This window comes from Chelon labrosus, assembly GCF_963514085.1.
Source record: "Chelon labrosus genome assembly, chromosome: 10".
Taxonomy (NCBI): Eukaryota; Metazoa; Chordata; class Actinopteri; order Mugiliformes; family Mugilidae; genus Chelon; species Chelon labrosus.
Window position 1 is genome coordinate 22,121,406 of NC_140360.1, and position 11,495 is coordinate 22,132,900.

Consider the following 11,495-nt stretch of genomic DNA (forward strand, 5'->3'; position numbering starts at 1 on the left):
CTTTTTCTCAAGTAAATGCGGGGAAGAAGGGCTCATTTTAGAGTAATGTATATTTTAGGCTTTCATTGGCTCTAAGGAAATGTTGTGACTATGGAGGTTTTATTTTGAATGTGCAACCCGGAAGTTCTACATTTACCGGTCATGTTGACCATGCTAAGAAAACGGTGCATGAAATGAAACGCATGTATACAGGTTAAAGACAAAAACATTTCTTTATTTGTAAGGCTGTTTGGGTTATCTTGGTGTCGTTTATCTGTCTTTCATAAGCAGGCTGTCCCCATGAGAAAATATGCCGGAAATTAAAGTAACACCACTGGGTGAGTACAGTAGCTAGCTAGAATCTGCTAAGCTAGTTCCGTCAACATTAAGTTGGTATGTTAGCTAGACAACATGAACTGTATACGGTGTATTTATTTTCTATGAGTGTGTTTAAAAACTGCTTCCGGTATCATTGTTTTGCACCTGTTTGTTTACTAGAGATGCTACATCAGTGTGTTTTTAAACTTTCCCTCTCCAAGGTGCTGGACAGGATGTCGGCCGCAGCTGCATCCTTGTCTCTATCGGAGGCAAAAACATCATGCTGGACTGTGGGATGCACATGGGGTACAATGACGATGTAAGTCAATGTGCATACATAAAACATTTCTAAGACTTAAACCAAAACAAAACACGAGGACATGAAACTTGTATGAATTTAAACGTTGATATAATTTGTTTTTCTTGTGGCCCTGTCTGCATCCAACAAAAATGAACATGAGAAGGCTTTCATGCTTCATAATACAGTGTTTGTCAGACATGTGTTCACCTGTTTTTCCTATTGTCAATACTTAAAAAGAAATCTGTTTTATCTGCTGTAACTCAAACATTACTTGAAATCCAAGCCAAAGATTAGGAAACATATTGATTAGTCAACTGTAAAGTAATATCAGAAACAGTTTCTGATTTTGGCTTTGTTTGTTTTGAGGTAATCTTTTAGGACATTTTAAAGACTAAATGGTTACTTGAGAATCATATTCAGTTTGAACAAAGAGGTAATTGTTGTTCATTTCAAGGTCTAATCCTGATTTGTTCTTAAAGTGGCTTGTTAAAAATGGGCTTTGTATTGGATGCACTCAAATATAAAAACTTAAATTTATACTGTCAGCGTCATCAGGGTCTTTGGAAGATAATTATATACATTGCAATCTCAGTTAAGTAACAGTGTGTGTTATCATTTCAGAGACGTTTCCCAGACTTCTCTTACATAACCCAGAACGGACGTCTCACAGATTTTTTGGACTGTGTGATCATCAGGTTTGTTGTCTGAGTATCTTCCTTCATATTGTTCCCTTCCTATAGCAACAATATCGACAACATAAATATGAAACTTCTGTGTTGTTACATTTATGGCGCCACCTGTTCTGTTCTCAGTCATTTCCACTTGGACCACTGTGGCGCGCTGCCCTACATGAGTGAGATGGTGGGCTACGATGGACCCATCTACATGACCCACCCCACCAAGGCCATTTGTCCCATTTTGCTTGAAGATTTTCGGAAGATCACTGTCGACAAAAAAGGAGAAACCAACTTCTTCACCTCGCAGATGATCAAGGACTGTATGAAGAAAGTTGTTCCTTTGAACCTTCACCAAACTGTCCAGGTGCTGTGCTGACATTATGTTCGAAGCAGACGCACATCTAATAGTCGCTTCTGCGCCAGCTGCTCGTCTCTTTTGATGGCAAATCAAGCTGTTTCTGTTGTGCTCCTGGCAGGTGGATGATGAGCTGGAGATCAAGGCATACTATGCAGGTCATGTCCTGGGAGCTGCAATGGTGCACATCAAAGTGGGATCAGAGTCTGTGGTCTACACTGTGAGTGTAAACAAGTCTGCACAGTGCCACAGTTGAATTTAACACCCGCAATCTTTGAATATTACCTCTTTCATTTTAGGGAGACTACAACATGACACCAGACAGGCATTTAGGGTAAGTGGCCTTTTCTTTACTTATTGATAATACGTTTATACCAACAGTAGCAGTCAAAACACTCCCACTCATACAAAGGGTTGAAATTATGTAGTCAGGGAAAATAGACAAATATGTTTTATATATTCGATTCCCCTCTATTTGCAACTATTCAGCTTTGAACATGATTAATAATTAACCAGCTTCATGAGGTTGTAACCGGGAATGCGTCAAAAGCAGCAAACTTTCCCGTTTCATTAAGGTAGTAATCCATACGAACCAAACTCCTCAAATAAGTTAATTCAGTCCAATCACAAATTTTCAGCTTAATCTACGATGAAACTATCACTCATGACGAGCAGCACGTAAAACAAAAACCAAACGTTTCCGCTGCTGCTGTCAAGAAGTTTAGTGCATCCTCAGAAATGATCATCTAATAATGATTAGAGCCTCCATCAAAGCAGCCAGAGTTTGAGCAGACACATATCAACATCAGCCGTCGGAGAAGACTGTGTGAATCAGGCCTTCGTGTTGGAACTGCTGCAAAGAAAAGAAGAAGAAAACTGTGAAGAAGAAGAAGAAGAAGAGAGCTGATTGGGCCAAGAAACACAAGGAAAAAACCTGTGGAAATCTTAAATCTAATTGGATGAGTTCAAATGTGAGATTCTCTGTGTATTTGTTAGGTGGTTTACATTGTGAGGCATGGAGGAGGCGCTTTGTAGTTGTAAGGTAGTTTTGCTGGTGACACTGTTGGAGATTTGTTCGTGATATGTTATGCTTAACCAGCGTGACAACCACAAACATCCTGCAGAGATAATGGTTTGTGCTTAGAGGCACCATAGTGCATTAGGTACACCAGTTCAACTGCTTATTAATGTAAATATCTAATAAGCCGATCACATGGCAGCCAATCAATGCAAACCAAGTACCAGAATGGGGACGTGTTAGATTACAATGGTAAGACTGGTTCGAGTTGATGGAAAGGCAACAGTAACTCACATAGCCACTTGTTACAACCGAGGTATGCAGAAAACGGGCTACAGCAGCAGAAGACCTCACAGAGTGTCACTCCTTTCTGCCGAGAACAGAAAGCCAGATTGGAAAAACATTGCCTAGAGCGCCCAGTGAGTGGGAATCCAGTTGAGATGGTTTCAGATGAGTTGATAGAAGTAGAGTGAAGAAAAAACTGTCGACAAGTCCCTCTTCAAGGCTCCGAGTGAAAACCTCATATGTCTGGTTTGGAGATTGAAGAGTGTTATCAAAGCAAAAGCAGGCTACACTGCGTATTTAAATAAACATAATGTGTTTTTTACATTATTTTCACACGACATAACTCTAAGTGTGTTATTTCGTAGTTTTGATGTCTTCAGAGTAGATTTCGACTGATTCTGTCCTGTATGTAGTGCAGTCTCTTCAGTCTTGTGTTTTATATCTGCAGCGCTGCGTGGATCGATAAGTGCCGTCCAGACATCCTCATCTCAGAGTCTACGTACGCCACCACCATCCGTGACTCCAAGAGATGCAGAGAGAGGGACTTTTTGAAGAAAGTGCATGAATCCATAGAAAGAGGAGGGAAGGTAAACTTTCAGTTAGTTGAATGTTGTACTATTGGGGCAGAAGTTTGTTTTACTGTCGCAAATTCTCTAATATGCTTTCTTATAAACCTTTCAGGTTCTTATTCCAGTCTTCGCCCTTGGACGAGCTCAAGAACTCTGCATTCTGTTGGAAACATTTTGGTAGAGTTCACCTTTAAAAGAAACTCCAGAAGCATTAACATTAGCATTAAGATAAGATTTAATAAGTCATATACATATAGTGTTTTTAATAGAGGAAGTGTCTGTCAAAGCTAGCAATGAGAGAGTGTAGACGGTGATATGTGAAGATAATCACAGTCTGTTCCCTGGCTGAGTGAAGGCCATTTTCTGAACCATAATTGTTGGGATTCCAATTAAAAACAAAGTCCTTTCAGCATAGAGTAACTGCGCATGACTGAAATAAAAAAAAAAAAAGTCATGGTATTGATCCTATTAGACCTGATAAAATAATGGTGGTATATTAATTTTTCTACCAGCTCACTGGACAGAGACTCTAATTACCTCCTCTCACCACACAGGGAGAGAATGAACCTGAAAGCACCAATCTACTTCTCCACTGGGTTGACTGAGAAAGCTAATCACTACTACAAGCTGTTCATAACGTGGACCAACCAGAAGATCCGAAAAACTTTTGTGCAGAGAAACATGTTTGAATTTAAACACATCAAACCCTTCGATCGCTCCTATGCTGATAACCCTGGACCTATGGTAAGTTTTTCTCCTCCAACGGGTATTTTTTTAAAAAGTGAAACGGCTGTGAAGTGCAACTATATGGACAATTTCAGGTGGTGTTTGCCACACCAGGTATGCTGCACGCTGGACAGTCTTTGCAGATCTTCAAGAAATGGGCTGGAAATGAGAAGAACATGGTGAGTCTTATAAGAAAAGAAACTGTTTTTTTTTTAATAAGAACACGTAAAACTTAACAAAATGAACCTTTTTACAGGTAATCATGCCTGGGTATTGTGTACAAGGAACGATCGGTCATAAGATCCTGAACGGGCAGAGGAAACTGGAGATGGAAGGAAGATCAACAGTGAGCTATTTCAATTATTTTTTATAGTTTCTCTCTGTTGAGCCACAAAGTCACAAATTTAGTCAACCCAACATGCTGTAATCAATGTGATTGAAATCTTTCTGATCAAGGTTTCCCACTTAACTGTTTACATGGACGCTAATTAAAATGATCTAATAAGATGTACTGTATGTGTTTACATGCCCCAAAATATCAGACACAGTACAACTTGTTTGCCCCACGTGGGGGTTGTAACAACCAGTCAGAAAGAAAACAGTCAGAGAAACAGTCAGATCAAGTGTTTACGTGGTTATTAGAAATAACCATAATATTTTCCTATTACATTGTCTATTAAAGGTTTCCACCACCTTCAGAAAACTCCTTCAGATCAAGTCAATCTGATCTGACTGAGTTGAATACATGAGACACTTTTATTCTCATTATTAGTAGTTGAATCACTGCCTTTGAATGTTCCTTACAGTTGGATGTGAAGCTGCAGGTGGAGTACATGTCCTTCAGTGCACATGCAGATGCCAAAGGCATCATGCAGCTCATTCGAATGGCAGAGCCTCGTAACATGCTGCTGGTGCACGGAGAGGCCGTGAAAATGGAGTTCCTCAAGGGCAAGATCGAGCAGGAGTTCAGTGAGTGCAGCTGTAGTTGCAGATTTAGACCATCCACACATCAGTTATGTTAAAAATGTAGGAGGAGAGGGCGTTTCCAGCCTGGTTAATGCTTTTGTTTTTAAATGGCAGACATAGACTGTTACATGCCAGCGAACGGAGAGACAGAAACTGTGACAACAAACCCCAGTGTGCCTGTGGATATGTCACTCAACCTGCTCAAGAGGGAGATGGCTCTTGGAGGTACAGTACCTTCACCTCTGTGGTAATGATGGTTTAGGTACAGCCCGCCTACAAAGTTTCACTTCAGATTTTTGTTTGTTTTGACGTTGGGATTTCAGTTCATTTGGTTGAAGTGACTTTTGTTAAATTTAAAAGCTTTCCAAAACCTATTGTTCCGTTGTGGTGTTGGTCTGAAACCGCTATTTCCTGAAAACTGTTGGAATCCAGGTATCTCTGAAGTGATGAGATTTTCTGAATGGGAAAGGGGTCATTGTGTCCTAGCGTCGCCGTGATAAGGTCACTGTTTACCTCAATTTACGCCAGTCCCAATGAATTCTTATATTTGCAGACTTTTGTACAATTTCTGTTGTAGTTTTAGGAGGCACAGAGATTTAGTTTTGTCTCTTCAAGTGGTGGTAAAAGCTGGCAGTATGAAACTACATTACATTTATTAAATTGAAATCATATCAGATTATCTAGGCTACCTTAGCTGGCTGTACTATTAGTTGTAATATTAGACGTCCAAAGCTACAATTGTCTATTTAACAGAAACTGAGCCTTACATTTAATGTATAAAATTAATTTTTATCTTCAGTCTCTGATCAGAGGCTGTCAGTGAGAGATTTACAGTCATAGACAGCCGTGAAATAAAACAGTGCAACAATGATCAAACATTTCTTAATCAGAATAGAATATATATATATATATATTTATTAAAATATATATATATAGTGTTCACTCTGATTTATAACCAGACGGTTGTATTAATATTGGCTAACATTATCTGTGGGTCTTAGTTTGAGGAAATGAAAGAAGAACACGTGTCATAAAGGAGAAAAACTCTCATAGAGAAAAACAGTAGAGTTGTTGAATATTGATTTGTTGCCTCTCTTTTTTTGGACAGACTGTAATTTTCAGTGCTATGAGAAACACCTACAAACACCCTCTGTATCTCCATCAGCATGTGTCTTTATGTATTTGTTTGCTAGTTTATGTATTACGTGTTGTTGTATTGAAGGGCCCCTACCTGATCCTAAAAAACCTCGCACCATGCATGGAACCCTGATCATGAAAGAAAACGTAAGTTCACAGTTTTTAATATGCTCTTCAGTTTCTTATGAACACCAAAACCAAAACTAATCAAGCAGTCCTGCAGTAAATGCTGCCTTCATGAACTGTTTTCCTTTTACCCTCCATTATTTTGTCCACCTAATTTATATCATTAAGGCTAAATAACAAAAGACCTCTCTAAGAAAACATTATAATCATAATGAAGATTCAGTTTACTGCAGGACTGTGAGACAGAGTGTATCTGTACCTATTTCATTTTTGACCTGCAGTTCTTCTGTTACCATTATTTATTATTTACCAACAACCATATATTTGCAGAGTCTGAAGCTGGTGTCGTCTGAGCAGGCCCTGAAGGAGCTCGGCCTCAACGAGCATCAGTTACGCTTCACCTGCCGCGTCCAGCTCCAGGACCCGCACAGCGACCCCGACACACTCCACAGAATCTACACACACCTCAAGAGGTGAGAGGAAGAGGAAGGTCACAGGGTCTCTGTTTAATTATTCATGTGTTTTATTTTGCAATTCATCTGCGCTCCTCTTTCTTGATCGTACTCCTACAAACCACATGACTTTCTTGTTTTCTGCTTGTTCTGACGTTTGCTCTTTAAAATGACTGTCAGTATAATTCTGACTTGACGGCTTTCGTAGAAGAGATGTTTAATGTGTATCAGCTTTCTGTAAAACTCCTGTAACCTCTGTATTTCTTTGCTTCAGTGTGTTAAAGGGTTACACCATCCAACACCTCCCTGATGGCACAGTCATGGTGGAGTCCATCGTCATCAAAGTGTCCTCCTCCGCAGAAGACACCACCACCAAAGTCCTGCTGCTTTCTTGGAGTTATCAGGTAATTTGACTATTCCTGTACATCTACACCATCTCAACACAATAAGAACCTGGAAAACATAAGTGACTGAACCATATACCATTTGAATTTTTACAATAGATCAAACCATGACATAATAAGTGCACATTTGAAAACTCAGGCATTTTCGTTAATACAATTCCCAGGGCTTCAGTGGGTATTTACCAAACACTTGTCTAAAGCTACCTAAAAGAATGATAAAGCTGTGTCGTACTAATGCATGCAGCGAAAGCAACAGAAACATTCTGCTACAGTCAGACAGCTTGTTTCAGTGGAGACGATGAAAGCAAGTCATATTCACTACTAGTTGCAAAGTGTTATTTAATTGACTTTGACATGTGAAATCTCAAAGATTTGAAGTAGGTATTTATTATTTCTATTTGATATTCTCGTTTATTAAACTAAATAAAAGAAGCAGTAGAGAGGGAGGGATCGATCTTGATCAAAATGAGCCTAAGGACACTGATAAAAGACAATGACACAGTTTCCTGTCCTATATCTGTATATGCGTGGGTGTAATATTTTGGGGTTGACCACAATGCTGAGGGGAAGACAGTTCAACGTGCTTACACTGTCCGAAGTTCAGCCTAGAGTAGTGAAAGCGCTCGTGTGGGTGGACAGTATGAGCATGGGGGCTTTCAAAGTGACACTTCAGGGAGGGCAGAGAGAGGGGAAACCTGCCTGTTTGAACATTGCCACTGCGCAATGGAGGCAGAGGGGTTTTTGTGGCTGCACGCATTCCGAAGCACAAAGAGCATCGTGTCTATTTTTTGCCTCATTGTCTCGACATTTGGTTCCCCCATAAAGTGTCTGACAGATTGTATAGTATATTTTCACTAGAAGATTAATTAAAACAGATTAAACGTTTTCTTTGCGTCTCTGTTTTCTGGCTGTAAAAACAGAATACAGCTTATAACAAATGTAAAGATCCCTTTTATAGGAACAGTGTAGTGAAATTTACATTAATGATTTTTATAAAAAGGGAAAGTAATAATATAGTATATGTAGGTTAAAAGAGGCAACATTTTTCTGTGTATGAGCCACAGTAAACTATTAACACTCCTTAAAAACCAACTCATCATCTCAAGGATTTTTAAAATAAAATGATTGTTAACCTTTTCAATATTCACTTGAAAAATTGTGTATAAAATAAATATAAGTGGTTAAAAGAAAATGTACATGTAAAACTATTGAATATGTTGTAAAATAATTGGTTTAAAACACTTTTGTTGCCAAAATGCAAATATATGTTGGTTTTAGCTTCTTGAATGTGATCGTTTTCTTGGTTCTGTCTTTTTTTGACATTCAAAAATTGTACATCAAATTTTGATGTACATCTTCCACTTCTTTTCTCTCCTCAGGATGAAGACCTGGGGAGCTTCCTCTCAAATCTGCTGAAAAAGGGGCTTCCATCTGGACTGTGCTAAAATATATTTAGTCCCAGAACATGAACGTTTAAAGATGTATTTGGAGCCATTATTTCTGGAGGCTAGAAACACCGTCTCAGTGCAACAATTCTCAAATGCTCCCCCTGTGAATGTCACCAACACAGATGCTGAACCTGCTATGTGTTACTGTCTGGACCCTGATCCTTACATGTGCACCAGCCCCCTTCCTGATTGGGCCATTCTTTATGAGAGCACACTGGACTCTTTCATAAACTAAAAAAAAATGAGATACTGATTTCTGATTTAGCCTTTTTATTTTGATGGTCAAAATCTATTTGAATAAACAGTTTTGTATTAATGTTTCATTTCAGATTCATATTACATGATATTGAAGCATATACAGAACTATATTTACAGCTGTATTTACAGTACCCATGTGCTGTTATACCTATTCGTTCACTGTTATGGTATAAACACCCCTCCTCCCGCTCACTGCCCCCCACAGCCACGTCATCTTTAAGTTCTTCCATTTGAAGTAGCTGGTGGTGATGTAGTAAAGCACAGGATCAAGGCATGTGTTGAGGGTGACGAGCGCCATGGTGACTCGCCTGGCGCTGTAGATGGCTTGGCCAGCCGAGCAGCTCTTGATACGTTCCATCCGCCAAAGGAGGTGCAGCAGGTACACCACATGGTTGGGCAGGAAGCAGAGGAGCGTGATGGCGAGGATGGTGTAAATGACCTTCACGGCCTTTTGGGCTGTTTTAGTCTTTATCATGGAGATACGCCTCGCAGCCAGAGGGTAGCACACCAGGATGATCATGGAGGGCAGCAGGGAGCCAAAGATCAGACCCAGCACGCTGTACGGCAGCAGACGTTTGTCCCACTCTTCCTTGGCGAAGTTCTCAAAGCAGCTATGGACTCCTGATCCATCTGCGTTGGTTTCCAGAGGTCCCATGAGGATAAAGACCAGGACAGCCACTCCGGCAATGCACCAGAGCACCACACTCGCCACCAGAGAGCCCCGGGGGCTCCGCATCCTCAGATAAGTGTGCGGATGCACTGTGGCCATGTAGCGATCCACGCAGATACAAGTCATGAAGCAGATGCTCAAGTAGATGTTGGTGAAGAACAGAATCCCTGTGACTCTGCAGGTGATGTCTCCAAACACCCAGTTGTTTCTGTTGAGGTGGTAGTGGATCTTAAAGGGCAGAGTGCAGAGGATGACGATGTCTGCCAGAGCCAGGTTGCTGATGTAGGTGCTGAAGGCTGTGCGTGGGGTGATCTTGAAGGTGAAGACGAAGAGGGCAGCCAGATTTCCTGGGAGACCTATAACTAAAGTGAGGATGTAGACCACCGGGAAAAAGTAATACTGGTACTCTGCTGATGGGTTGCTGCAGTTCATTGTGTGGTTCATTGTGGCAGGTGGTTTATTTGTCAGCTCAAAAAAGACCGAGTAGGTTGATTCTCAAAAATGTTGCAGCATGGCACAGCGTCTCCTGTAACTGTAGTGACAAACATGTTTCCACTCAGTTTTTCCGCTATAACGTTCACACAGATTTTTATGGAACAGCATAGTGGCAACTACAGTAAACAACTCTCTTATTCCACTTCATACTTGTCCCTAAAGTTCAACTTCATTCCAAATCGCTCATGATTTATTAGGGACAGGTAATGCATTCTTATTGTGCTTTGTTTCAGGAATTACCTGAAAAAAAAGTGTAACCAGACGAAAGAATTCCACCAAAAAAGAAAACAAACATAGTTACACTTCTAGACTACACGTCTTATTTAAGTATTTAATTTTTTTCATTTTTCATAGATTTTTCCACAAATTTGAATACTGAGTGGTATAGTTTTGGCAGAATCCAAACACGTGTTCAATAGATAAACATTTTCTGAAATAATCAACCTTCTCAAGAAATATAAGATCGGTCATTCATTTAAAATCACTCACCTGATGGACTTTATCTCCAAACATAGAAAACCTCCACACTATGCTGAGAACGTGACGAAATCCAAGTGTTTCTTTCGCTCTGCTCCCCTCAGACTGCAGTGAGTACAGATAACACAACTCTGTGTTCAGTATCGTCTTCGTTTCCTGTTTCAGTGGGCAGGTGTAAACTTGTTAGCAGGAAACCAAAGCATACGTTAATGTTACTGTCTCCTCTTCACCCACCCAACCACTGCAGTAAATAAACACATTGGTTCTTTTGTACCAAGTGCAAAAATACAACTCACCCACATGGAAAACAGTGCTTCTTTTTGTGTGTGACACATCTGCCTGAGGAAAGTCTGTTAAAAATGTCAAAGAGAAAACCAGAAATTTCATCTCAAACTTCTTGAACTAGTTTGAACTGTTACCTAATTCTGAAGTCATGAACATGTAGAGGGAAATTATTATATAATTAAAGTGACATCTTAAACGTGGTTCTTCAAGATTTCCAAAAATAGTTTGACTGCTGCCTTTTTAATTACAAATAAAGACCTTTTTATGCAAGGTATGGGTCCTGTGTGTCTATGAAGTTGATTTAGAGATGAACACGCTGTGTGATGTAGAACATTAGATCATGTCTTGTGCACAAAAGATTTAATTTTACTAATAATATTATAGCATAATATGTTATGCAATAATATATATAATTTTCCTATAAATGCAGTGTTTAAGAATGATTTATTTATTTATTTATTTTTTTAATGAACAAACAATAAAAGTCAACGATACAATTGGAAATTTGCGGCTCTTATTCTGAAGGAATTAGACCGGATGTTTTCATGT

General features: G+C 39.6%; 2 protein-coding genes across 2 annotated transcripts; one reads left to right on the forward strand and one right to left on the reverse strand.

Moving 5' to 3' along the window:
• Positions 1–64: 64 nt before the first annotated feature.
• ints11 (integrator complex subunit 11) lies at positions 65–9,063 on the forward strand. Its single transcript, XM_084552522.1, has 17 exons — positions 65–317; positions 519–616; positions 1,220–1,293; positions 1,411–1,639; positions 1,752–1,850; positions 1,930–1,964; positions 3,382–3,520; positions 3,615–3,679; positions 4,057–4,246; positions 4,324–4,407; positions 4,485–4,574; positions 5,035–5,197; positions 5,309–5,419; positions 6,417–6,478; positions 6,788–6,930; positions 7,184–7,313; positions 8,693–9,063. The coding sequence occupies exons 1-17, from the start codon at positions 290–292 to the stop codon at positions 8,756–8,758; spliced, it is 1,806 nt and encodes a 601-aa protein (XP_084408648.1). The 5' UTR covers positions 65–289; the 3' UTR covers positions 8,759–9,063.
• Positions 9,064–9,167: 104 nt separating this feature from the next.
• On the reverse strand, positions 9,168–11,150 carry LOC311493746 (lysophosphatidic acid receptor 6; the record flags this gene model as incomplete). Its single annotated transcript, XM_084552523.1, has 2 exons — positions 10,674–11,150; positions 9,168–10,221 (listed from the first exon to the last, which is right to left on the reverse strand). The coding sequence occupies exon 2, from the start codon at positions 10,131–10,133 to the stop codon at positions 9,168–9,170; it is 966 nt and encodes a 321-aa protein (XP_084408649.1). The 5' UTR covers positions 10,134–10,221; positions 10,674–11,150.
• Positions 11,151–11,495: the final 345 nt, after the last annotated feature.

What these genes read in the sequence shown, in the direction of transcription:
- ints11 (XM_084552522.1), top strand. Translation starts at nt 290, where the DNA reads ATGCCGGAAATTAAAGTAACACCACTGG. An exon ending in ACCTTCACCAAACTGTCCAG is followed by an intron (nt 1,640 to 1,751) that starts GTGCTGTGCTGA and finishes TGCTCCTGGCAG; the next exon opens with GTGGATGATGAGCTGGAGAT. An exon ending in TGCTTTCTTGGAGTTATCAG is followed by an intron (nt 7,314 to 8,692) that starts GTAATTTGACTA and finishes TTCTCTCCTCAG; the next exon opens with GATGAAGACCTGGGGAGCTT.